The sequence below is a fragment of the Lates calcarifer genome, linkage group LG10, assembly GCF_001640805.2.
Source record: "Lates calcarifer isolate ASB-BC8 linkage group LG10, TLL_Latcal_v3, whole genome shotgun sequence".
NCBI classification, from domain to species: domain Eukaryota; kingdom Metazoa; phylum Chordata; class Actinopteri; family Centropomidae; genus Lates; species Lates calcarifer.
In genome coordinates this window covers 22,523,075-22,548,863 of record NC_066842.1, presented here as the reverse complement: position 1 = coordinate 22,548,863, position 25,789 = coordinate 22,523,075, and the positions used below count along the sequence as shown (strand labels likewise).

The 25,789-nt window shown below is 39.1% G+C and overlaps 1 protein-coding gene across 1 annotated transcript; it reads left to right on the top strand.

Moving 5' to 3' along the window:
• The first annotated feature begins 1,114 nt into the window (after positions 1 to 1,114).
• calb2a (calbindin 2a) lies at positions 1,115 to 17,051 on the top strand. Its single transcript, XM_018703497.2, has 11 exons — positions 1,115 to 1,317; positions 5,845 to 5,921; positions 6,006 to 6,095; positions 7,003 to 7,083; positions 9,261 to 9,317; positions 11,521 to 11,598; positions 12,856 to 12,911; positions 13,032 to 13,071; positions 13,270 to 13,323; positions 15,369 to 15,440; positions 16,253 to 17,051. Exons 1-11 carry the CDS (start codon positions 1,224 to 1,226, stop codon positions 16,367 to 16,369), a joined length of 816 nt encoding a protein of 271 aa, XP_018559013.1. The 5' UTR covers positions 1,115 to 1,223; the 3' UTR covers positions 16,370 to 17,051.
• The last annotated feature ends 8,738 nt before the right edge of the window (positions 17,052 to 25,789 follow it).

The window sequence follows — 25,789 nt, the reverse complement described above, 5'->3', positions numbered from 1 at the left end:
CTCACACTTTAGACTGCCATGATTGATTATATGAAGCCTCCCGGATGTCACAGCACAGATTTTGAGAGCTTATAGTAAGAAAACCACAGGTACAATTAATAGCAGTAATTAATCATCTAGTTATTCCTGTCCCAGGACTCTGGGTCTAGTACTATCAATCTACGGGGCTTGTAAAACACACTCAGTACTCCTCACAGGATTTCAAAAGCACACAAGGGTCAGCTGAATAATTTTATTAGTATTCATCAGATGTGAAAAGCTGTCTTTTTGCAGATTTCATCCAACAGCATTAAATGCTTCCAGGGATACTAGGGATACTTGGCCTCCTGCTCATTTCACTCTTATTACCCCATCCTGAATATTATCATCTCTTGCAGTAAACGAGTAGAAGAAATACATATGAGTAACATTTTTTCAACCTCATTCTCCTAATAGGATCTGTGGCATTGCCTGCCCCTCTGCACAGTAGACTGGCCATTAATGAAAAAGTTTTTTTTTCTGAATTTACATTTATTATGTGGGCTAATCACTGCTGGCTGGCGGCAGTGTGGGAATGTGATTAGTGTGTGAGTTCTAATTAAGTCTGTGAAGCCTCACACACTGGTAGACAGGCTTGGGGAGCTGCTGGCTTAGATACCACACAGATGTGGGAGAAAGGAACACACTCCATATGCACACACACACACACATACACACACACAAGCATGTATTTCACGTTCACACAGATATGCGGATTCACATGCATGCATGTGCACTGCATCAGAATGCATACACAGTGGATCTACTGTAAGGCGTGATGATGCAAGAGCGAAACAATCTGCATCTCTGTCATCTTTCGTTCACGAACATACACACACACACACACACACACCATCACATCAGCTTGTTCACTGCAGTGCCCAAGACGCCCCATCAAACAACTACATCAAGCTTGGAAGCAGTCACACACAAGCAAGCAAGCAGCACAGCGCAGCACACACACACACACACACGCATACAAGCGCGCGCGCACACACACAGGGACGCTGACTCAGATAGAAGCTGTCGGTGGCAGAGCGCCCCTGGCGGCGGTGCAGCGACGTTGCTGCTCCTGCGCCGGGGTTAAAAAGCGGCGGGCGGCGCACTGAGGCTACAGTGTGGGGTGTGTTTGAACAAGAGACACAGAAAAGTTAGTAGCGGATTTTTCTAGCGTCCGACCTGCTGCAGCATCCGTTGAGAGCATCATGGCAAACAAAGCACAGCAGCCTCCTCACCTGCACCTGGCCGAGGTCACCGCATCCCAGTTCCTTGACATTTGGAAACATTTCGACGCTGACGGTAGGACTTTTTTTTCCTTTCTAAAAGTTGATCCAGGCTCCAAATTCATGGAATATTACTGAATTAGATTACTGCTGCTGACTTAAGGAATGTTAACAGTGATGACACAGGGAGATGCATGGGAAAAGACTTAAAACATTACACCAGAACCTTTAGCTTATCAAGCTTAATTGAGCTCTGTGATTGTCTTGTAGTAGTCAGTAATATCACAGCAAAAACTCGACGTTTTGGTGTATTACAGCGACCATTGACGAAATTGGAAAACATAGGAAAATAGTTTACTAGCTCTCTGTAAACTCACTTTTGCAGTCCTTAGAAACCCGAAAGGCCTTACAGGGATATTTAAGTAATATTACAGGGACTATTTCGTCTGTGATTGGTAATGACTTTCTCTGTCCTCATGTTTCCTGCTGGATAGATGAATACAATAGCAAAAAAAGAGAACATTTTCGACTTAAATACTGGTTTGAGAATATAATATTTTGTCAGCAAAAAAGTTCTGCCTTTTTAAAAAAACACTTTTTTTGATACGGATCCAATCCCTGCACCGCCTGATAAAGCTTTTTTTGTGTTAAATACATAGGCAGATCCATTATTTGTCAGAAAGCTATTTCACTAAAACACACATATATGTCTTTCAAAGTATTCCAACATATATCAGCCATAAATGCTCAGTCACAAACCACATGTAAAATGGTGATTTAATGAATGCAGCTGTCTGTTACACTTAATGAGCGCTCCAAGAGAAGCCCTCCTCCTCCACTGTAGCCTTCATGAAGTGCACTGACATTTTCATTTTTTCAATAGCAAAGGCATTTCATTGATACTCTGAGTTGAAGTGTTATTTTGCAATCAATTCATCATCTGATTAGTGTTTTCTGTGAGTTTAAATAACCTATAATCATTGACAGTTTGGATGTTACCCTATAAGTAATTGGCACCCAGTGATGTTCCTTGTATTGATCTCCGTTTCCAATCAAAAACTGGCTTATTTAAGTTTAATCAATAGGTGATGTGTTTCATGTGGTGCTCTTTACACGTTGGAGATAGCTCACTATAACAAAAATGGATTTATGTCATGATGTGATGTCAATAATTAATTCAACAACCGTTCCTCTCAAACACACATATGCACACACAGCCTGTTTTCTGTAGCCTCAGTCTTGATCGGGGTCTCATCTTCTTTGCAATGATCCTCTGTTTGTCTCCATGCAGATCTGTCTTTCCTTCACTCTGCAAACATCTCTCTGTGTGCATGTGTCTGCGTTACAGTGTGACAGCAAGACAAGTTCCTTTTATTTTCGACAAATTCATCAGGCGTGCTGCTGTCATGAAAGCCTTGAAAGTCTCATGGAGAATTACGGACACTCCTGTGGATTAGGGACATTCTGTGAGCTCATGAGAATGCATGAGAAACGCACTGGATGGACTCAAAAGTCCGCATTGCTCAATCTGACAAGAGAAACCATTGCTAAAATTTCCTTTAAAACTTTTTACTTCTCTCATTGTCCTTTACTGAATTGCCTGAATTGCCAAATTGGGCATAATTGGCTCATATTACAGCATCAGAGGCTTCATCCTGCAGGAAGGACAAGCTCTGTGCCCTTTGGTGTGGCAGATCATCAGAAGATAACATCAACGTAGTGTTAACCATCCCCTTGGTTATTAGTTGTCAGTTACAGTTAGCTCACTTTTTCACAGGGAATTAGTTAGTTATGATTAAACAGGGAGTCCTCAGTCTTGCTTGTTCAGTCAACCTTCTTGAGATGTCCAGAATACACCCGCAGACAAGGAGAATGTGTTGAAATCATTTGATCAACACACACACTCCTGGGAATTCACTGTTAACGTTACGCTGAAACATACTCCATGGGGAAATCAAGGTGGAGTTGGGTGGGGTGGAGGGGGCTCAGCAGCTGAGCTCCTCTGTAAAAATCATGTGCAGACAAAGTTGTCACATCTGTTTTCAATTTTTACTCTGTTAGTGCGTGGATATCGGTCCTAAACCATCCAGGTTTTTAAGTCCTCATGCCAAGGTATTTTACATATTGTGCTTTGAAATGAGCCACTTTGCAAATCAAATCCAACCATTGTGCATCAACAGATTTGGCTGGAGTGTCTGATTTCTGCGCTCATTACTGGGAGTGTCTTCAGGCTCGGCAGAAAGAAAGGAGAGCTAATTTGTTTGCTCAGATTGAGTAAACATCTCTGAGTTGCAGATAAAAATACACAGGAGGCGATACACCTAGAGATGATGAAACCACATATTCCCCTGTTGGCCCAGGATCAAATCTCATCTGGATTGCGTCTTTTGCAGCTCCTCCACTCGGTGTCCCTCTCATCTTTCTCTGCTGTCTCTGTCAGGCCTTCAATTCAATCACTTCAAAGGTGAAAACGGAAACAACTGCACCTCCTTTTGCTAAATATAGAACATTTGCTGTGAATTATTTTTATTAACCTGGAAATGGAAATTCAGGATATTAAGCAAAATTCGCCCTGTGAGTTGACCCAACTGTGATCTCAACACAAAATATTTGAATAGACAGGACTGCACTCTACTTTGAAAGGCAAATGCACTTTATATTGGCTTAAATACAGCTGTCCTGTTTGAGAGTTTTCCTGTGTTAGGGTTGAATTTTAGAATCAGAACCAGAAGAGTAAAGCATCTTTACCAGTGTCTCCTGGGACTATAGTGATGCAGTATTCCAAAGAGTGTGTATTTGGGCCAAAAGTGGTTTTGTGAACCTTTTATCTTGGTAGTTGGTACAGGATCTAAGTGGTTGTGCAGGAATACCAAAGTATATGAAGGCAAGCTGGTAAGAGCACTCTCATTACAACATGTAAAACAAGTTATTTGACATTTAAACTTAATAATTTGGACGCGAGTTAAGGTCAGGCATAAAGTGTATTCACTGGAAGTGATTATTTTTATATCTGCACACAAATGTAGAATCATTGATATTCACTGTAGATGCGGAGTATGTGCTCACTGGCTTTGGCGACACTATGGGACAAAATGGACACAGTGTAATAAGGCTGTAGCACAAAAAAAAAACATAGGATACCTTAAGCATAAAGTTAGTTGTGGGTTAAAACCTGTTTGGAACAGAAAGCATTTATCCTGCATGAATAAGCACAGTACATCCACAAACAGATGCTCCCTCATGCACAAATATAATGGGGTGTATGGATCTATTGCTGCATTTATTGAATGTATGACAGTGCTCCAGCATAATCCATTCATAAATCTATTTTTATTGTCAATTTATGCCATTCACCTTGTAGTTAATCACATTTTACTCTGTTTAATTATCAAGCTGGTAATTTCTCTCCAGAGTGCTAAATGTCAATACAACCCACAGGAGGGAGGCTCGATAGCAGTGAAGCATTTCACTGTCCCACTTATTGAAACAGCAGAGCATGGTTATTCATGGGTTTTGATAACATCACTATGGAACACACTCATGCCAACACACACTTATGCACATACACAAAAATTTCCATGGATAGAACAAAGACGCTAAGATGTTGGTTGGGTAGAGAGAGAGTTAGATACAGTAGAAGATAACAGAGAGAGACAGCAAGTTAGAGGGAGAGGAGAGGAAGTGGATGGCATAATAATCTTTGTTAGTGTTTAATGAGGCAGCTCTGCCTTCCAGGGTTTTATTGAAGCAGCTAGTCACATCGTTTGGAGCCATCTGTCCAGCCATTCAGCATGCTTGTTGATAGAAAATTGGCACTGGTTCACACACTACCTGGGTGAGGCGAGCACACTCGTTTGTCCTCTGAATAGGTACTGTCAGGGCACCAGAACACCAGGAATAAAGATAAAATAAGACAAGAAGAAAATCAACTATATTGTGCCCAGACTAAATTTGTCATTACAGAATCCAAAACAGTATGATGGACATTGTCTTAGAATGAGCACCATTTGACAAAAATGGCGCTTAATCTGACAAAAAGATTGATGGCACGCAGTAAGACAAGATTAGGACACTTTCTGAGGGACAGTGGGAAGCTTCAGTTCTTCTTAACAAAATATCACCTTCACAGTTCAGATACAAGCTCATTTGTTTATTTTTGGCATTACACTATTATCTATCACAGTACACTGTTATCCATACTGATTCATCCCATTTTCCAAAGCCTGAATGCAGTATTGATCTCTGTGGAATAAAAGAAGCTGCCTGTGGATCATAACCTTCAAAATTATAGAAAAGCTATTTTCCATATATAGCTTCTCCTTGTGTACAACCCTTTGAACACACAGTCTTTGAAGAGTGATCAGTTTGCATCGTGTCAGTCAATAGTCTAATCTATTGAGCTGGGGAGGGGAAGGAAGAGGGTTACTGGTAAAAGGCTCATGTTTGAATCAGTACAGTATAGCAAAACTGACCCATTCAGTGATCTGTTTGATACTGTAGCCACATCTGCACTGACTGGGTTTTTGCATGTCGGTAATACTGACAAAAGCCCCTTTGTGGTATGTCGCGATGACATAGCATTATGGTCTGTCTGTCTACCCAGGTAATGGCTACATCGAGGGGAAGGAGCTAGAGAACTTCTTCAGGGAGCTGGAGATGGCCCGGAGAGGAGCAGGGGTGGTAAGTCCAGGAGCTAGACGTTAAACACTGATAGATAAATTGACCGCTCAGGTTTCACTCATATTGAATACATATCTTTTCTAGGACCCTTCAAACCCTACATTCAGAGAAAAGATGAAGGAGTTCATGCAGAAGTTTGACAAGAACAAAGATGGACGAATTGAGATGTCAGAGGTAAGGCTTTGGAGGTTGGAAATTAGTTTTTTTATTAAAAGGAATATTTTGACATTTTGGGTAATAAGTTTATTTGCTTGCTTGCCAGAAATTGAGTGTGAAGAGTGATATCAATCTCATATATGTTGCTAGAGTCAGCCGCCAGCAAGGTTGGTCAAAAGAGACCAGAAATAGGAGAAACAGCTGGACTGGTTTGTCATACCCCATTCAATTTGTGGCTAAGATGATAGGATTAATATTATTCATATATACAATACATACTCAATAAAGTTATTCAGTGGAGTGGTTGTACTTGGGCTACTGCCATGCCTTGAAGAGGAGTGACCATACGTTGTTAATTTCACTGAGATTTGTCTCAGACCCAAAAACAAAACTGAAGAAATGGTTTGGGTTTCCTGCTCTCTGTAGAGGGTGAGAGAAAGCTGTGAAAAGAAAAATGTAACCTCCAAAAAAATACAGTTCAGGCTTCAGAGGACTGATCAATACTCCAATCGATAGCATAAACGCAGTCTTTATGATAGTCTCTATGGAGCGACGGTTTAGGATATTGCTTTCCCTCGATTTGACCATTTTTGGTGTGAGATATGAAAGAGATGTGAGAAGGAGGGCTTCTGCAGTGTCAATAATCCAGCCCCAGCTTGAAAAACTGCAAATGAGTTGAACCTAAAACTCATTGTAGTGAAAATCCAGTATAGCTTTTTTTGAGGATTGAAAAGCATATACCAGTTTTAAAAATAATTCCAATTTAGGCATAGCCTTACCTCTGAGGTTATGCCTCTCTATTATTTATGTCCGACTTTGCAGACGAAAAGCTCCCCAGTTTCCATTTCTACTCTCCCAGTATTTCAGCGCCACCATCTTGTGCTCTCACCACTCCCATTTTCCTGTCATTTTTCTCTCTCTCTAGCTGGCCCAGATTCTTCCAACTGAAGAGAACTTCTTGCTGTGCTTCAGACAGTTTGTCAGCTCCAGTGCTGAGTTTATGGCGGTAAGAGCGTGTTTCTGAGTGTGTGTGAATGGACCAGTATATATTTTTAATGCAAAGCATCTGCTGCCTCTTAACAAACTCTGTCATTTGATCAGATCTTTGCAATACTTGTGGTCTTTTTGTACAAAAACGTCTTATTCACTATAAAATGCCATTAGCCAGGACAGGCTTACTTTAATGAACCGTAAATCATAGACTAGAATCGGTCAACCATGGAGAGCCAACAGCCTGCATGTTCTCATTTATACCTACCAGCTAATTTCACAGATTAGTTCCCTCTGTATGGTTGAGAGTGTACTAATTAGTGAGATAAACTGGAGTAGTCCATTGAGAGCAGCATTGTTAGAAAGCATTGTCATTTATATGACATACTAGACACTGAATAACACATGTCAAAATCTGTTGAACCTCTATAGAAGAATGTCAGACACTTATCTGTACGTTTCAACCTGATTTACTGAGTCCAGTCAACAAGAGAAAACTAGCATACGTGTACTGGAGGGCAAAAAACAAATTAGCAATAGAAAACAATGAACAGTTAGCTCATTGCGGGGGAAACTAACTCAGGTTCAGGTGGTGCTAACATATTTAGCCATTTTGTAATAGACTATAATGTGTCAAAGTCAAATTTGTTAACAAGACAGTGATGTTTAGCAGGGAGTGTTATGTTCATGGGGTCCCCAGTTCAATATTCTGTTATCCCACATTATCCCACCTATTGTGCCTGAGTCAAATTTGACCTGTTTGAAGTTTTAAAATTTGTAAGTAAGTTGAGCTCGACTTTAAAATTGCTATATAACATAACAAGCCTAACCCATTAGATAAGTTCCCTCAATTGTAGATCCATTATATTTAGAGCCATGTAGCAGGGCTGGGGAACAGACAACCCCTTTGATGTGTTCCCACATTAGCCCATGTTATATTAAGTGAATACAGAGTCTTTTTCAGGTTCTCATTATGTGCCATATGGAGCTTAGGGACACAGGACCTTGGGAACATAGAAAAGAATCCAGTGGAGCAACTAAATCAGTTTTGCTGACAAACAAGCAGACACTAGATACAGCAAGATGAACCATACAGTACAGTACAGAATGTCCATTTCATTCTGTATATATCAGCTAAGTTGTTTGTTTAAGAAACCATTTTATATGAAAATTTCCAAGTATGACGTAAACAAGTTTAGTGCTGCTGTGGATTATGAATAATGAATGAAAGTCAGAGTAACAAAAAGCCCTCTGCAGAACAAGATGTATGCTGAAAGGAACCAGGAAAAGGAAAAATCATTTATTCCACAAAATACCACCAGAAGATAAGAAAATGGCAGATTTCATGTTAGATCTGCTTTAATGAAAGGATGGAGCCAATTAGAAACCAATTACATGAGGGGAAGAGGCTGTCCTTGTCTCCCGTGTCAAATTGAGAGGGAATAATGAAATGAGAGATGGAGGATGAATGAAAGAGAAGGTGTGGAAACAGAAGGATATAGAGGGCAAATGAGAGAAAGCAGAAACAGAGAGGACGTAAATGAAATGTCGATGGGAAGTTGAGAGCCAGAGTTTGAGAACATAAAACAAGAGAGGAGGATTAATCAGTCTTTGCTGAAGGCTGCGGGTGTGGTGGAGGGGGTGGGGGGTGGTTAAGAGGGTTTTAAGGGTTAGAATGAGGAAGCAGACCTTCTATTTTCAGAGTCATATATAATGGATAACACCACTGTAGCTCCTCTCTGCAGAGCCCAGAAGAGAGGAGGAGCAGAGGGGTAGGAGGAGAGGAGAAGGAGAAGGGGGAAGGCCATCCATCTTTGATAAGGAGCCCTTCTTTGGACAGGGACAGCTGCTAGATTAAAACATTCATTAAAATGACTTTCTCTCCCTCCCTCACTTCTCTCTCTGGCTCTTGCTGCCCTTTGCTCTGTATGTGGGCGAATGGGATTGTATTGAAAACTGTGTGATTACAGTGATGGTCCAGACTTTTGTGGTCGTTCCCTCTGGAAACGATTTCTGCTCTGCACCAGAGAAAAATCAAACTCTTAGCACAGTTAAAAGAGTATGCTGGGGTTCGATCAGGGAGGATTTATGTAGGGCAGCAGAAATGTAAATCACTCTGGAAAGAGTGTCTTTGTGTGTCAGTGCTAAGAAAATTCAATCCACTGTTTCTTTTGTTGTGCTGATTTCTTTTAGGCATGGCGGCGATATGATACAGATCGCAGTGGCTACATTGAAGCAAATGAATTGAAGGTATGTCATAAACATATAACATGCTCATTAACACATTAAAATGTATTGCAATCTGTTTATGGAATTGGTTTTATGTAAAATTTCGCATTCATCCTATGGCTAGGATAATCTGAAATACCTAATTTACAAATATCACAAATACCCATTATTTATTCATCTGCTTGCGTAGTGATACTTACTCTTATTTTGTTATGTCTTTTTTCTTTCTTTTCCCCCCCACACACATTCATTTGCACAAACACACACACAAACACACATGGTCACTAACAGAGCACCTACCCTAACCTGTAATTAAGTAGCCACATAAGTAGCTGCTTTATTTTCCTGTAATAATTAGCATTGTATTTTCATTATAGGCATTTAAACCACTGTAGTAGTCTTGTTTTTCTTAACATGTATGTACTTATATGCATTTATGTTAAGTCGCCTCCTACATGTTATATTGTTTTGCACCAATAAAAACACAGAAAAGAAAGAGGCAAAAAGACACTTTTTATCTTATGTGTTTTTTTTACTAACTACATTATTATCATCCATACATAATACATACATAATTCTGAATCTGTATGTTTAAAGGAAAAGTTCAGATGAGAAGACTGATGCCACTCTTATAACAATGAGGCTAAAAGCCAGTTAAGTCGATCAGTTTAGCTTTGCATAAAATCTGGAAGCAGGGGCAGCTAGCCTGACTGTCTACAAAGCAAAAAATGCACCCATCTGCACCTGCCACTGGTTGCTTGCTTGCCTCATAACGAAGACAAGACGACATTTATTTTTTGTTCAGGATTAAACCGCTAACTTAAGCTAAGCTAATGGCCTGCTAAATAAACTAATCTTTTAGCAGCTAGACATGAGAGTGGTATTGATCTTTTAACTCTTCACAAGTAAGCAAATAAGCATTTTTACAAAAAAAAACCCTGTTCTATAAAGGACCTTGAAACTGTGAAAAAAAAAATATTTTCATATCTGACTCCAAAGACACAGCTAAATAAAGATAAAAAAAAGTTGTAGTCTTTACATGTTAGGGCCATCCAAGTAACATATTAGCTAAAAACTTCCACTTCCAATGTTTAATACTGAGAAGTTTCAGTGCTGTTTTCTTGATACATGTGAGCATATGGGCGAAGTAAAGCCAGGCAACATCTTTGACAGAGGAGAGTTAAGTGGCTGCCCCACAGGAAATTCCCCAATGACCATGAGTGTTTTCTTCAGGTGAGGATTCAGATGCAAAAAGCTTTACAAATTGCACAAATGTTCTTCACTTCAACACCTCTTTGAAATGTCAAATTACATGAAGGAAAATACTCCACACTGGAGAGATGAGCATTGATGGGGGTCAGTGATTATGCATCATGTACAGATTAGGCTGCTTGGGTTGTTATGGGATCACATTTCTTCCAGTTGACCAGGTGCGGATGAGTTACTCAGGTGTGCCTTGTTAAAAGCTTTGGGAAAATGCAGATGAGACCACAGGCAGCTGCCCTGTGTCTGATCACATGACTGTGAGCAGAGTATATTAACTCAAATACTGTACAAGTACTAAGAAGACATTTGACATAATGCTACTTGAGTAGCTTCACTTAAAGAGACTTATTTTTTACTGCATTACATTTACTGTACCTACTCTTTGCAGATTAAGATTTTACATACAAAACACAAGATAAACCTTAAACTTTTTCTGTCTCTCCATAATTTTGTCATACCTTCCATCCTTACGTTTTTCTTTTTTACCCTCCACCTTTTCTCATTTGTGTTATTTTTCACCTATCATTCATTATTTTTTCCAATTATTTAGAAGACACTCAAGTGTGCTCTTATTTAGTATCACTGTGCTTTCGATTCTTGAGTGCATGCTACCACTATTACTTTTACTTAATGTCAGTGAAAACTAATTTAGAAAAGGATTTCAAACTTTTCAATATTTTAAGTTTATGTGAGAGAAAACATTGCTGTTTTGCGTTTGATTTTTCCAAATATTAAAAGATGATCTCAAAAATGCTAAAATAATAGTCATATAGTAGGTAAACAAAATATAAACATCTTTAAAATCCATGCCTTCTGATGGTAGTGTTGAATCCTCAGCTACATACTTATCCCCATATTTATATAGTTGTGACTTTTCAGTAGTGAAAACAGAATACATTTGCGCACTTCTGCATGTTTTTTCTCATTTATTTTTTTATCTACATGTCTCTGTCCTCAGGGCTTTCTGTCAGACCTGCTGGAGAAGGCTAACAGACACTATGATGACCAGAAGCTGCAGGAGTACACACAGACCATAGTAAGACTTACTCTCGCATGGACTCATACACACTAGACACAATGGAGAAGCCCACACTTCCTACACACAGTGAAATTGGAGAGTTATTACAAATTACTGCTTCTACTACTACTGTGTAGGGCTACACTCAGGAACACAACGCTCATTCTTGTTTGTATTGAGTTACACCAAAAATTGCTTCTTTTTTTTTTTTTTTTAAAGGAGCTTAAATTTAGTTTTGCCCAGATTTTATGCACCCACCAATCTGAATGTTGTTCTCTTCTGCACACCACAGTGAAGTGAACAAGGTCCCTTTCTTAGTTGGCTTCAGTAAGATTAAGTTAGGAGAAAAATGAGGAGAAAACACAAATGAGGTACTGATTGTGCACTGATTATGAGTCTCTCAGGGTAATGAAAAAAACTATAAATAACTGAAGTGGTGGTGTTTTTCTTTTAAATAAAATGCAGAATCTGGGGGAAAAGAATCCTATAGAAACACAGTGAGCCATATGTAGTCTTTATGAAAGGTATATGTCTAGCGACCATCCTTGAGGACCTCAGAGGCCTGTCACGTTGGTGGCAGCAGCACTGTGCGGCTGAGTGGTCATGACCTATCATGTCCTGCAGGTTTTGTGTTTACAACCCAGATGTGGTCACATCTGCTTCCTCCTGGAAGCCCCAGAGCTGACCTGACCTGATTTGCTGAAGCAGTTTCCTCAACATACTCACAGTTAAACTTAGTCAGTATTGTTTCCTCACAGAAGCCACACTATAATTAAAGGAATACAGATCATTAACATGGGAACTAATGAATTGAATCTTTGGTGTTGTTGGTTTAGCAATAGCTGCAGTGATTGATGCTACACACACACTATGCTACCATACACACACCATGCTTACTGGAATATCCTATGCTGATAGAATTATTAGAACCAAATATTTTTATAACTATCACCTCAAAAAAGAGAGCTTTTAAATTACTATTCTGTAAAAGTTCACCATCAGAGGGATAGGCTGAAATATCTGAAACAGGTTTTATGGACAGTCCCTTTACTGGTCCTCTGTTAAACATCGAGAACTATTAAAAAAAAATGTGAATGTATAATAATAAAAAAAAAGTAAGAAACTTTATGGTTGTCACTCTATTTCTTACTCAGTGAAATGAAATTCATGGGACCATATTTGCCCTCATCTTGACAGCATATACCTATAAAAAAATCTTCATTTCAGTTTCTCTCCTCTATCCCTTCCTATCTCTGTTCTGCTTCCACTTTGTAGCTCAGGATGTTTGATCTGAATGGAGATGGGAAATTGGGCCTGTCAGAGATGGCTAGGTAATGTGCAATTTTACTTGCTTCTGTTCACAATATAGATGTTGAAACACATTGCCTGCTGACAGATTTGAATAATTTAACAGCTATTGTGTCCACTAATGAAGTCCTTCTCTCCCACAGGCTTCTCCCTGTTCAGGAGAATTTCTTACTCAAATTCCAGGTAGGGGACAAACAAGGTTCACAAAATAGCTTGTTTGCATACACAATGAATGTCACTGAAATAATGAATATGGTGTAGCCTCTATTTTTGAATGTTTATGCTAAACATAGTGCTTTTTAATGAGTTTTATTTCACTTTGACTTTGACATTTTGACAGCTTGTGGCCTGGTAGTGAAACTCTTGATCTTGTTTTTACAGGGTGTCAAGTTGACCACTGAGCAGTTCAATGCCATCTTCACATACTATGACAAGGTGAGTGAGATTTTATTTAAGGTGTTAATGAACAGTAGTTGTTGACAGCTTTTCACACATTCTCAAACGTACCGCTGAAGTCTGGACCCACGTTAGCTTGTGTTCCAATAGCTTTCTGTCCTCAGTGTATTGTAGCAAAGCTGAGGTCCTCCTCTGGTTTTCTGTCCATGTATTCTGAGTTAAACTGGTAACTGACAGTAACATTTGAACATCCGAAACAATTAACTAAAGCGACACCCATAGCTCCCATGAGTGTTAGCCATAGGCGGGTAATTAAAACATCATGGGGGCAGTTGTTATGAATGCTAATGAAATAATTATTTTATCTTGCTTAAAATAATAAGGTGCTCATATGTTGACGGGAGAAAATCAATGCATGTTTACACTTTAAAATAAGAATAATATTACAACAGAGGCTCACTAGAGTCAAGTCTGGATGATTTGGCTCTTGTTTGTTTTGGAGTTTTCCTTTTGTCAAAATCATAAATATGCAAATTCCTTGTTTTGTTTTTTTTTTTTAACCAAGGGCACTCCCCATTTACCAAGGGATATGAATTAGGCCTGGCACACCTGTCCCTTTGTAAACAGCTCAGGGTGGTTGAACAGTGGTTCAGTTAATGGCCACATTTTCCACATTAGCAGGAGATTGGTGGGGAGGGACTACAGGGAGTGATATGATACAAAGCAGAGGGGAACAGAGCACAGTAACAGCAGAGAGAGCTGCACACTATACATCTGCTAAATCAGTTTTCTAGTTTATGACATCCTGTGAGTTTTTGTGAGCCTGATGGAGCAGCCATAATTTAGGTAGCTATGTGCTCTAATTAGTGCAATTGTAAGCTCAGTTCTTATGTGCTAAATGCTTCCTATATTCCCTTATTTTTATGTACTAGCAAACAACATTGTAATTAAAACACTTTTTTTTCAGTTTAAAAGGCTGAACTTTTACGTCCTTAACAGCCTTTTAACCTTTTAATAAAACAGTCCTTCACCGCAGTGGGGGTGGGGGGTTGCGTGCATGCTCGTGTCTTGGGTTGGATGACGACTTGCAGTCTCTCATGCTCACTTGCAGAGGACAGGGTTGAATATTCAATTATAGATGAGCCACTGTGGTCCATTCATGTAGACACTCTGTGCGAATGGAGCACCACCATTTATATGTGTAATTAGTTTCATCATTTTGTTATGAGCTCAGCCCCTGCAGCTAAAACACTGGCAGCTGCTGTCACTGGTGCTGAGATGTCGTGGGCAGGGCAAAGTGTGGCAAGTCAGCTGAATACTAATATGGCTCACAGTTCTTACAGTGCCACTGCCCCAAACTGTGCGAGGCTTTGAACATGTCTGACATACAAGAAGGCACGCAACTTAGATATACTGGTTGGTACCTGGTGCTGCTTGGCTTTCCTTTAACTCTGCAGAGTCCGGGGTCTTTTCCTGTAAAGGGAAAATAAATAGAATTCACACTTTATTCCCAAGATCTGGGACACTTCAGTCTAGCTGTTTAAACATCAAAGAACATCTCCCAATGTTAAAAAAAATAAGACTGGCAAGACACTAAGCTCTGAAGTTATCTTGAAACCAAGTCTACATGGACAGAACATGGTTTTGTTCCAATTGCCAAGGGAAAATTTCCAACAGTTTGGACATATTTCCTGGCACCAAATTCTAAACACTACTGTAAGACATAACTCATTAATTAGCAAAGTGGCTCCATATTGACTTTACAGCTAACCCCCTTTATAGAGTTGTGAATGAGAAGTCTTTTTCAAATCATCATTCATGAATGGCCATTTGGCTGGTGCATTCATGATGGCTGCCATGAATTATTGAATGAAGTTGAGCAGCAGAGCAGTGCGCAAAAATCAAGAAGCTCGGAGTCCAAACATAGCTGGTGCACAATGTTTAGAAAGAAGGAAATGCAGGACTGTTTGATGAAAAAAACAGGTGTAATAAGGAACTACATATTGTTGAGTTGTAGTTTTGATGGCTTATATTTATGGTGATGAAAGTAACATTTGCGGTGTGTTTCTGTTCATATTTTTCAGGATGGCAATGGCTACATTGATGAGCAGGAGTTGGATGCCCTGCTACGAGACCTTTACCAGACAAACAAGAAGGTGAGATGAGAGCTTTGGGGGTTTACAGGTATTATTGTAAAAGCATATACTGTGACCCCTGGCCCTAGCCCTCAGATTTTACTAGCTTAGAGTTGGCTTCTAACCTCTGGCACCTGACACCATTTCTCTCCTATAAGGATAGGCTTTGAGATGCTCTCTGTACATACTGAAGATATCAGACCAAAAACAAAACAGAGACGTATCAGATGAAGCATTTTATCAACCAGTTAATTATTTGGGGTTATTAACTTTTCATTACCTTCATTCAGAAGGTGTATTGCATATCTTAAGTTGGTGTGACTCCACTTGGGCTAGCAAGCAGTTAGCAGAGACTAAAATCAGAAAAGCAAAGATTTTTGATTGGCAAACAACAAATTCCACTTAACAGCACATAACATTTTTCTTGTATGTGTAGTGACAGAATACACATTCCTGCTGCCAGCTTCTTCCTAAATTCCACAAATTGACAGTTACTGGTGATATTGCATTAAGAAAGTTAAGGGAGGAAGGAGAATTCAGACAAGCAAACATGGTGGAAGCAGTGAGGGTTTCAGAATATTCATCAACTGATTCTGCTAATTAGTTGAGGAAGGAAATGCACTCACCATGTTTGCCAGGCATGAAGAGAAACACAATACTTCCTGGTGAGAAACCACAGCAAACTTCATAAAAAAATCCCTATATCTATTGTTCTTCTTCTGAAACTCTACAAGTTACATTTATTTAGGTAAGCCTTGGTTTTGATAATTCATGTCATTTGTTGGCCTTCTCAGCTTTACTGACTCCATGATCCCTTCCTGTCTCTTGTTTAGGAGGTGGACTTGAAGAACCTGTCGGAATACAAGCAGAGCATCATGAGCCTGTCTGATGGAGGCAAACTCTACCGTGGCGAGCTGGAAATTGTCCTCTGCAGGGAGCCAATTGTGTGACTCTTTCTCTTTGTTTGCTGCATATCATAATTTTCTCTGCCTGCCCCCCCCCTGCTCTCCCAAGACCACACCCAATTCCAGCTGCCTTGCAGCGTATACCAGGTGCATGTGCCGGACACCCCCATCTCCCCCAACCTGCCCTAAAGTTACAATTTCAGAATGAAAGATAAGCGCACTGTCCGCACGCAACAGCTCTTCTTCCTTAAACTTCTAAACCCCTTTCCTTATTTTCAACCTGACCTCTCAACCCTAACCACGACCTGTCTGAAACCTCTAGCTTTTCACCTTCTCAACTCTCCCCCATGTCCTTTACCATGCTGCCCATACTGTGCCTGACTTGCAACACCTGACCAAAAGCCCAAACCCCCATTCCACAGAACTGACCTTTTGACCAATGAACCTTGACCCCAGCTTCACCGACCCCTTCATTCCCTTGCTCTGTCAACTTTGCATTAGAAACAATATATAGTCAAACAAAACTGCAGACAGCTGTATTTGAAGTGAATCTAATTTATAGTCTGTGATGGAACTGATATTGATTTTTCCACTTCTATTTGTCCTGAAGCCCTCTTGTTCCATTTAAACTCTTCCGTACCATTCCCATGGTATGATTCTCATTTTCAATGTTTTTGGCTGATACTGTCAATTAAAAATATTAATAAAATGTCTTAAGATAAAATCAGTTTTGAGATGTTTTTTATTAATTAATTATTTCTTTATTATCAGTTTAATTTTTTATTTTATTTTTAAAGAGTTAACTGTCAGTGATGGTTATGCCTTGATGCAAAAGATTACCTCCTGATCCTTAGCCTTGTATTCTGAATGTTTTTTACTTCACAGCCATTCAGTGCTGTGTCATTTTCTCCAAATTGCATTCCCTGATTACTTTCTGTTGTGCTGACCCTCTGCATACCAACCTGGCTATTTTATCAAGGTCTCCCAGCTTTAAACTCCCTCACCTTCAGTACACCAGCATAAGCATAAAAAGGATTAACGATGGATGCAGTCACTACAGTGTGGTGTACGATTTAAAGCTATAGTAAAGTAAGTTCAGAGACACTAAGATTGGATTCAGCCAGTGTTGTTTGTCAGCGCTGGGCAACTTAACAACTGCAACTACAACTTCCCTGCAAATGTATATTGTATTGTAATCAAAAGGATGATAGAAATAATGGCTGTTTCACTGTAGCACTGAGTCAGACAGCTTTATTTGCAGCATGATGTCTTTCTCCTGAGTGCATAATGAAAATGACTGAAGAAACAAGTAGAGTCAAATTGCTGAGTCTGCACTGTAAGGCATTGCCTGTGTTTTTTTTCCCCTTTCCGTGAATGAAATGAGGCAGCACAACGAAACAAACCTGAACAGCTGTACAAAACAAAGCCTGGCCTAAAGTTCTAACTGACATAAATGAAAAATTAGTTTGTGGTCAACTCCTGTCATTCAGTCCTTTGGAAGAGCATAAGGTTCAAAAAGTTTAAATAAACTTAGGCCTGATTTTTGTGGCTCATAAATGTCCCAATAAAATCTGAAAGGGAGATAATCTAATTTGACATGACCCAAAAAGATGTGTTATGGCATCTCAGCAGCTTTAAATGTCAATAGAAACATGAATGCAGAGTCTATTACATAAAGCCTGCAATGAAATATAAAACTTAACCTTAACAGTGATCTAAACTGACAACCAAAAAATTTTGGCTAGATTCCAGCAGTATACTGGAAGGCTTCATCTTTTCCAGCTGAATCCAGGGTGGGAGGTTTTCCCTGCTCCTGAGATGTTACTCCTGAGATAGTAGGACAGGACATGATATTTCTAGTAAAACCCTTGTAATTGAGTTGACATGCTTTTAAAGCAATCTGAATAATACAGCAAGCACACAGGCTCCCATCTCACTGTGGAGCTGGTGCAAACCCACATCAATTAATCAGGAGCATTTAAATCTTTATATGTCAGGCAGCTGCACAAGGAAAGTGCACATCACTAAAATAGCAATAAGTATTTAGCTGATAACAAATCCTATTTAATGATATTGTTTAAAGTGAGACAATGTAACCTTTGCTGAACATAGAGGCCACGAGTGAAAAATACAGCAAAATGTTAAATGCTGATGTTGAGATGTTGTGTAACTGTTGCACGAGTAGAGATGAGTCGTAAAGTCCGGCTGCAGGCTGCAATTACACTTACACTACAGCATTTACAAAAATGTGTTTTCTGTGATGCTGACATTAGCTAACATTAGCCACCTTAAGATAATGGTCACACAAGAAAATAAAGCTGTTGCAGCAAAAATCCTAATTGTAGTGATAGAGAGAGAGAGTGTGACCTTATGACAACAACAGACAGTAAAAGCTAATGTCATTTTCACAGCAATTTATATATAAAGTTTGCTAACATTAGCCAACATTACAAACTACTGGGCAAACTAAGTGAAGCAGAAAAACACAGTGGCAGCACAGAAAAATTGTAAATGCTATAACATAACATACACATCAACATCACATCACATCACATCACATAACATAACATAACATAACATAACATAACATAACATAACATCAACATCACATCACATCACATCACATCACATAACATAACATAACATAACATAACATAACATAACATAACATCACATCACATCACATCACATAACAGAAACACAAGTAGAGAAGAGTTATATAATCTGTCCACCTGCCACCTTGCCAGTACCAGGTTGGACCCCCGTTTGCCTTCAGAACTTCCTTAATTCTCTGTGGCATAGATTTAACAAGGTGCTGGAGACATTCCTCAAGAGATTTTGCTCCACATTGGCATGATAGCATGCATGCAGTTACTGTTGTTCTATTGGATTGAGATCTGGTGACTGTGGAGGTCATTTGAGTACAGTGAACTATTGTCGTGCTCAATGATGATTTGAGCTTTGTGACATGGAGCATTATCCTGCTGGAAGCAGCCATCAGAAGATGGGTACACTGTGGTCATAAAGGGATGGACATGGTCAACAACAATAATCAGATAGGCTGTGCTGTTTAACAATGCTCAGTTGGTACTAAGGGGGCCAAAGTGTGCCAAGAAAATATCCTGCACACCAGTAAACCACTACCACCAGCTTGAAATGTTGATACAAGGCAGGATGGATCCATGCTTTCATGTTGTTTACGCCAAATTCGGAGCCTGTCATCTGAATGTTGCAGCAGAAATCAAGACTCATCTTCTATGCATACCTTGGTTGTAACAAGTGGTTGTTTGAGTTACTGTTGCCTTCCTATCAGCTCAAAGCAGTCCATTCTCCTCCCCCATGGCCATTCTCCTCTGACCTCTGGCATCAACAAGACATTTTCACCCAGACAACTGCCGCTCACTGGATATTTTCTCTCTCTCTCTCTCTCTTCTCTTCTCTCTTTTTTTTTTTTTTTTTTTAGAAAATTCTCTGTAAACCCTAGAGATGGTTGTGCAGGAAAATCCCAATAGATCAGCACTTTCTGATATTCTCAGACCAGCCCACCTGCCACTAAAAACCATGCCACATTCAAACTCACTTTAATTACCTTTCTTTTCTTTTTTTTTTTTTCATTTTTACAATCAGTACTTTTGCCACTGTCACATCCTTCCATCAGCCTGTCCTTGCACACTCCTGCAGATGAACTGACATATCCAACCTGCAGGTGGGCCCCCTGCATCCCTGACAGAAGCTAACAGCAGCAAATTTCTCCCAGTTGAAAATATCTCATTCTTTTCAACATTGTGAGATCTTTCATTACTGTTGGGAAGTATACAGATGACTCAGCTGTTGTTGTCAACCTTTCAAACAGGGCAGAGCGCTCTGAAGAAATGTTTAAAGGTGTAGGTGCATTGGTGGGAATAATTTCTTACAGCTTTACATCATTAAAAAGATGATAGAGTTTAGAATGGAGACACACCTAATTAAACATTTTGCTGAAGATGCAGTCATTGAGAGTTTGGACAACTGTAGATATCCCAGTGCCCTGCTTGATCTATCTCTCTTCAACACTGTTATGTTAGGCATAGAGAGAGATCGAGAAAAAACACCTCTATATTTCCTCTATCAGAAGGGGAAGGCACACCTCTTAAGATACTCTCTTGGTTCTACAGAGCACTCACCTTAAGAAGACTATCAACAACATTATAACCTGCATGGTACTGCAAGAAGGGTCTGAACTAAAGGCAACACACAGAGGGAGCAGATTTTACATTTAAATATGGATTTTTGCATTTAATTCAAACTGTTCTCAAACAGATGTAGGATGAAGTTTGGTCTTTGGATATAAATCTACCCAAAAATAAAAATGACAAACTAAAACTCCAATAAGATATACAATTTGATAAATGTTTTTATGTTGGAGATTAGATCATTCTTTTCCTGTGCTGCCCAGTGTTTTATGTTTCATAGTGTACAGTATAGTTATACTGTATTATACTGTACATATTGGCAAAAAATTATGATTCTGAGGATGGCAGTCACTCAGTCAATGGGTCCCTCACTTTGGTCCAGACTGAACTACCTCACGATCTATCACATGGATTGCTATGACATTTTGTACAGACGCTTGTGGTACCTGGAGGATGCATCCTGGTGACTGTGGAGGTCATTTGAGTACAGTGAATCCCCTGACCTTTTGTCTAGTACCATCAGCAGGTTGATATTTGTGGCTTTGTGTGAAATGTTGCAATGATTATTAAATAGTCTGCTATTAAATTTGTATTGACCCACAGGATGAACTGAAAATGGTATAGGTGCAAAACATCAGCGTGTTAACATTGTCATTGTGAGCCTGTTAGCAAGCTTACATTAGTATTCAGCTCAACAAATTGCTTGTGCCTAAATACAGCCTCACTAAGCCCTGGCATGACTGTAGACATCGATGCAGAAAAAGTCTGCACCCTTTTCATATGCTGATGACATGCTAGTGTTTACCAATGTCCTCCATTCAAACATAACTGTAGCAGGACTAGATTTGCACTTAAACATGGACTTGAAAATTTCTCAGTAAGCATGCTGTAGTTTATTTAATGTGACAATGTGTTTCTTGAAACTGGACAGTAAACACTGAGGTTGAATTCCAAAAACACTTTAACAGTGGTAAAGGAGAATGACACTCATTTTAGAGTTTGCATTATTGAGCATGAAGGTTCATGCTTGACTTTGGAAATACTTTCATTGATGAACTACAGTTGAATTACACTGACTGCATTTTGGTCACAAACATAAAGTAACATGAAATGGGGGGGCATTCTTCTTCAGCAGTTCAAGTGTTTGAGGGAAATTTCTTTACTATTGATACGTTTTTCCCTATTTCTCCTACGCATGTAAACACAGTTAATCATTCATCCAGCTCAGTATGATAAACTAATGTGATAAAGACTGGAGGCAGCCAACACTGTGTGCAGGAGAGAAAGAGAGAAGAGAAAGAATATAAGAGGATAGCTGCCATGATTTATTCATTGATGAAAGGAACCCTGGTATTTTATTTATGATCTCTTTAAATATAGCTCCTGTGAATTAAATAAGTGATTGAAAATGGACGTTCCAGCCTAGATTCATATGTATCCCACACACCTGGGCATGTGCACACACTGAGCACAGACATGTGCATCACACATACACAAAAATACATCAAATCACAAAACATGAACACACTCACAATCAGATCTAAGTTAATAGACGCACACACACTGAATCTGTTCGCCAGCTCATGACTTATTCTTAGCAGTAGCACTATAACACAAGCAAGACTGACGGCTACAGAAAAAAATAAAAATTTTCAGATACTGTGACAATTCATCACTACTCATCATGGTTGAAAACTGCAGCTTTCTCAGAAAAAAATCATCACAGCAGCTGCTAGAAAGTTTGATCTGAGGGATTCAATCTATTCTAATATCAGCTTGGCCAAACAACATCTTTGTGTCACCAGGAGAATTGTTTCTTCCAACTCATTGCTCACTTCATCACAATAGTAAGTCTACTTCTCTGTTAAGCTGACATGATTCATTGAAACTCACAGCTTTCTTTTTCATGGTTGTGTCAAATAAAATATGTATAAATGTAAAAAAAAAAAAAAAAAAAAAGTTTGACATGTTGTCAGATACATATTGACTTTCCTAATGAGAATTACATGAGAAAGTCGATGACAATCTCATATCTATATAATAAATATGAGGCTACAGTCAGGAGACAGTTAGCTGATGATGAGCGAATCTACAGTATGTTCCGAGCTTCCTAAGTTCAGAAGTTCATATTTTCCCTGGCTCCTATGTTCCCCAGTTCAAGTTTAATATCCTGTTAACACACATTAACCCTCCCAGCTGACATTTCACATTAAAATATTTAATAAATGTATTTTTTTATAGCTATATAAACAAGACAATATAACCTTACCCCCTGACCCTAACCCCAAACCTTCTGATAAGTTCCCTCAAGTGTAGGTCCATTATACTGAGAGGCATGTGGAACTTTGATGAGATGCAGCTTCCTATTATGTGCCATAAAAAGCAGGGGAACATAGAACCCTGGGAACATATGAATGGCCCCTAGTTAACTTAGAATATTGAAAAAACAACAACAACAAAAAACCAAAGTGTAAAAGTGTCCATTTCTGGTTTATTAGTACCCTACCCTTTCTGCTTCTAGTGTGAGCTAATCACCTCCTGGATATACCTTAATATCATTCACTTGGAGTCATGTCTCTGGTCACCTGGTGAATGTAAGTCCAATATTCATTCTTTTCTTTTTAGCTCTGTTGCTGTGTCTGTTTGTGCAGGTAGTGTGCAGTGGGTTTGCAGATCGCTTTCAGCTGAGAACAGGCACCTGCTGATGCTGCCAGAAACAATGCTCCATAATGCAGAGGGGAGCTGCAGGTTCAGGTGATGATTTACTGTAGGTTCATCATAAGAGGAACCCCTTTTCTTTTCACATTGTTCTTTGATACATAGTTCCTCTACAAATTGTTTTAAAAGACACATATAAGAGTGATGTTTATCTTCTCTTCTAACTCTCGGTAAGACATCAAATTAGTATTAATTTGAGTGAATTGCCATATTTCCCAAAATGACAAACCATTCCTTTAACACAAAAACTACTTCCTCTCCTGTGTTAAACCTGAATTTATAGCCATTCTTAATTATGAGCCTGTCTTATGCCAGGGCTGTAAAATTCATTAAAACAACTAAGGCATTTGCTTAATACTGACTGACAAAATTTTCTACATAAAGTGACAGTGGCCCAGAGTCATATTAGCCTGCCCACGTAAGCCAGGACACCCATGTTTTCTGAGAGATCATTGTATTGGAAATTCAAAGCACTGAAGTAGTTGCAGAAATGAATACCCTTTTTCCTTGGCTTGCATGATTGTCAATGATCTTTATCATGCGTTACCCTTTCACTGGGCTCTTAACAGAGTCGCAATGGCCCGTTAATGTTTATGTCTTACCACTAAGCCAATATAGGATGATTCAGGAAGAACATATGAAAGAGGATCCTTGAGGGATACAGCCAAAGGAAGTACTATAAAGTGATCAATACTGCCATTTTTAGGTGCAGAAAAACCTCCTGGAGTGACTCAACCTGTCTTTCATTTTTGTTGCGTGTTACATAGCCACAGGGTGTGTGTAATGTTTAATGCATTCTCAATACGTTCACATTTCTCTGTTCAATCTGCTGAGTTTGCTTGACCTCATTCATCTTTCAAGTGGAAAGGAACACATGCAAAAAGAAATGACGGACAGCCACCAGGAAAATGTATGGTTGATTAAATTACACATTAAATTATACAATTATTCTATGCACAGGGAATTCATTATACCCTTCAATCATGGTGCATAATCATCTAATGCATAATAAAGAATGTTAAAGAATGTTGATTAAATGCAAGGACTGATAATATACAGCAAGAGCTTTGTACCTCATTGAAGAAAAGAACACAAATATCAGGTTGTATTGCTTGCCATCTGGGGTTCACACCCAGTCCTTTTGCTACTCTGCCATCTTTCCTCTCACGTTCCACTCCAATCTTCACTTGAGGGGTCTGAGGGTGGTCGTCCATTTTTTTTATTTTTCAATTATGTGGGTTGACTAAATCTATTTTGAGTGATCATTCATAGAGTCAGTATAGCTCTAAGGAAGCTGTATAAAGTAATGCAAGTGTGAAATGAACTCTGGTGGACAAAGACTGTATATCAGTCAGTATGTGATTTTGTCGAGTAGGCAAATGTTTAACGTAGCAGCAGAAATGACAAAATGGAAACACCATGTTTCGCATATCCACTGTCTCTGTGCAGTCTGCGCTGATTGCTGGACAGACCAACTGCAGTCTAAGCCATTAACTGATTGTTGAATTTTCTGTAGAGACAATACCTCACCACTGTGTATGCTTAGGCGAGCCAGTTAACACCCTCCAGCTTTCAGGAGCACAGCTCTGCACCACACATTGTACCACTACCAACTCATCATTTGCACTGTGTACTCTGTGCCAAAGTAATGTGTCTGTAAATGGAGGCACAGATGCCAAATTCCAAATTAACCGACCTGGAGTAGACCAGGGATATCTGCTGCTCCCAAGCACCAGAAGCTTTAAGAAAATCTGGACTTAGGAAGCTGCCAGGGAAACCATCTGTGTGCTGTGACTGCATAAGCTCCATCAGCTGTGCTGTCACCCTTATCTCTGCACTTCACCCCCCACCCACCTTCAATATTTGAAAACTAACTCAATGCACAAACAAACAGTAAAATCCCTCTCTCCTTCACTAAATTAGAATTCATGAAAGCCAGACTATAATAATCTAATAATGAATATTGAATGGATGACAAAAATCTAAATCTTTTATTACTGTAAACATTTGTTTCTTGGGAAGTGCCCCTTTCATTTTGTCAAGTAATATAACAAAGGTGAATACGGAAATGCAAGTGAAGGCATACTGTAACAAGTAGCTTACTGCGGTTCTGGCTGTGACAGTTATATAATAACTGCGTGGTATATTATAATTATTGTGAATGGCATATGCACAAGTTATTACACTGTAGGTCATTTAAAAAATCATTTAATGGCTTTACATGGTCATTTGATATCTTGCAGACTCCTTGTCTCATTCTGCTAAAATGTAATCAAACTTCTGTTTTATGAAATTAGCTTTATTTGAGATTATTTTCATAATTTTGCTTTGTTATTTATTTATTTTTTTTGTCATAACTTGTATCTCAAACAATGTGAATATTGTTTCACAATCTAGACCGATGTACTTGTTAAATTCCCCCTGTACCTTGATTTAAATTGTCATTTGCTTGATTTAACCTAATTTAATAAGACTCAAAATAATGTTTTCCTGATCTAATACGAGACCGAACTGGCCAACTCTCAGTTGTGAATGGGACCTACAGCTGCGTGAGGTATTATGTGTGCGTTTGTGC

Bases quoted from the DNA above. Each gene is read 5' to 3' on its own strand.
- calb2a (XM_018703497.2), top strand. From the start codon at position 1,224: ATGGCAAACAAAGCACAGCAGCCTCCTCACCTGCACCTGGCCGAGGTC. The intron at 6,096-7,002 runs GTAAGGCTTTGG...CTCTCTCTCTAG, and splicing joins GACGAATTGAGATGTCAGAG to CTGGCCCAGATTCTTCCAAC. The intron at 15,441-16,252 runs GTGAGATGAGAG...TCTCTTGTTTAG, and splicing joins TTTACCAGACAAACAAGAAG to GAGGTGGACTTGAAGAACCT.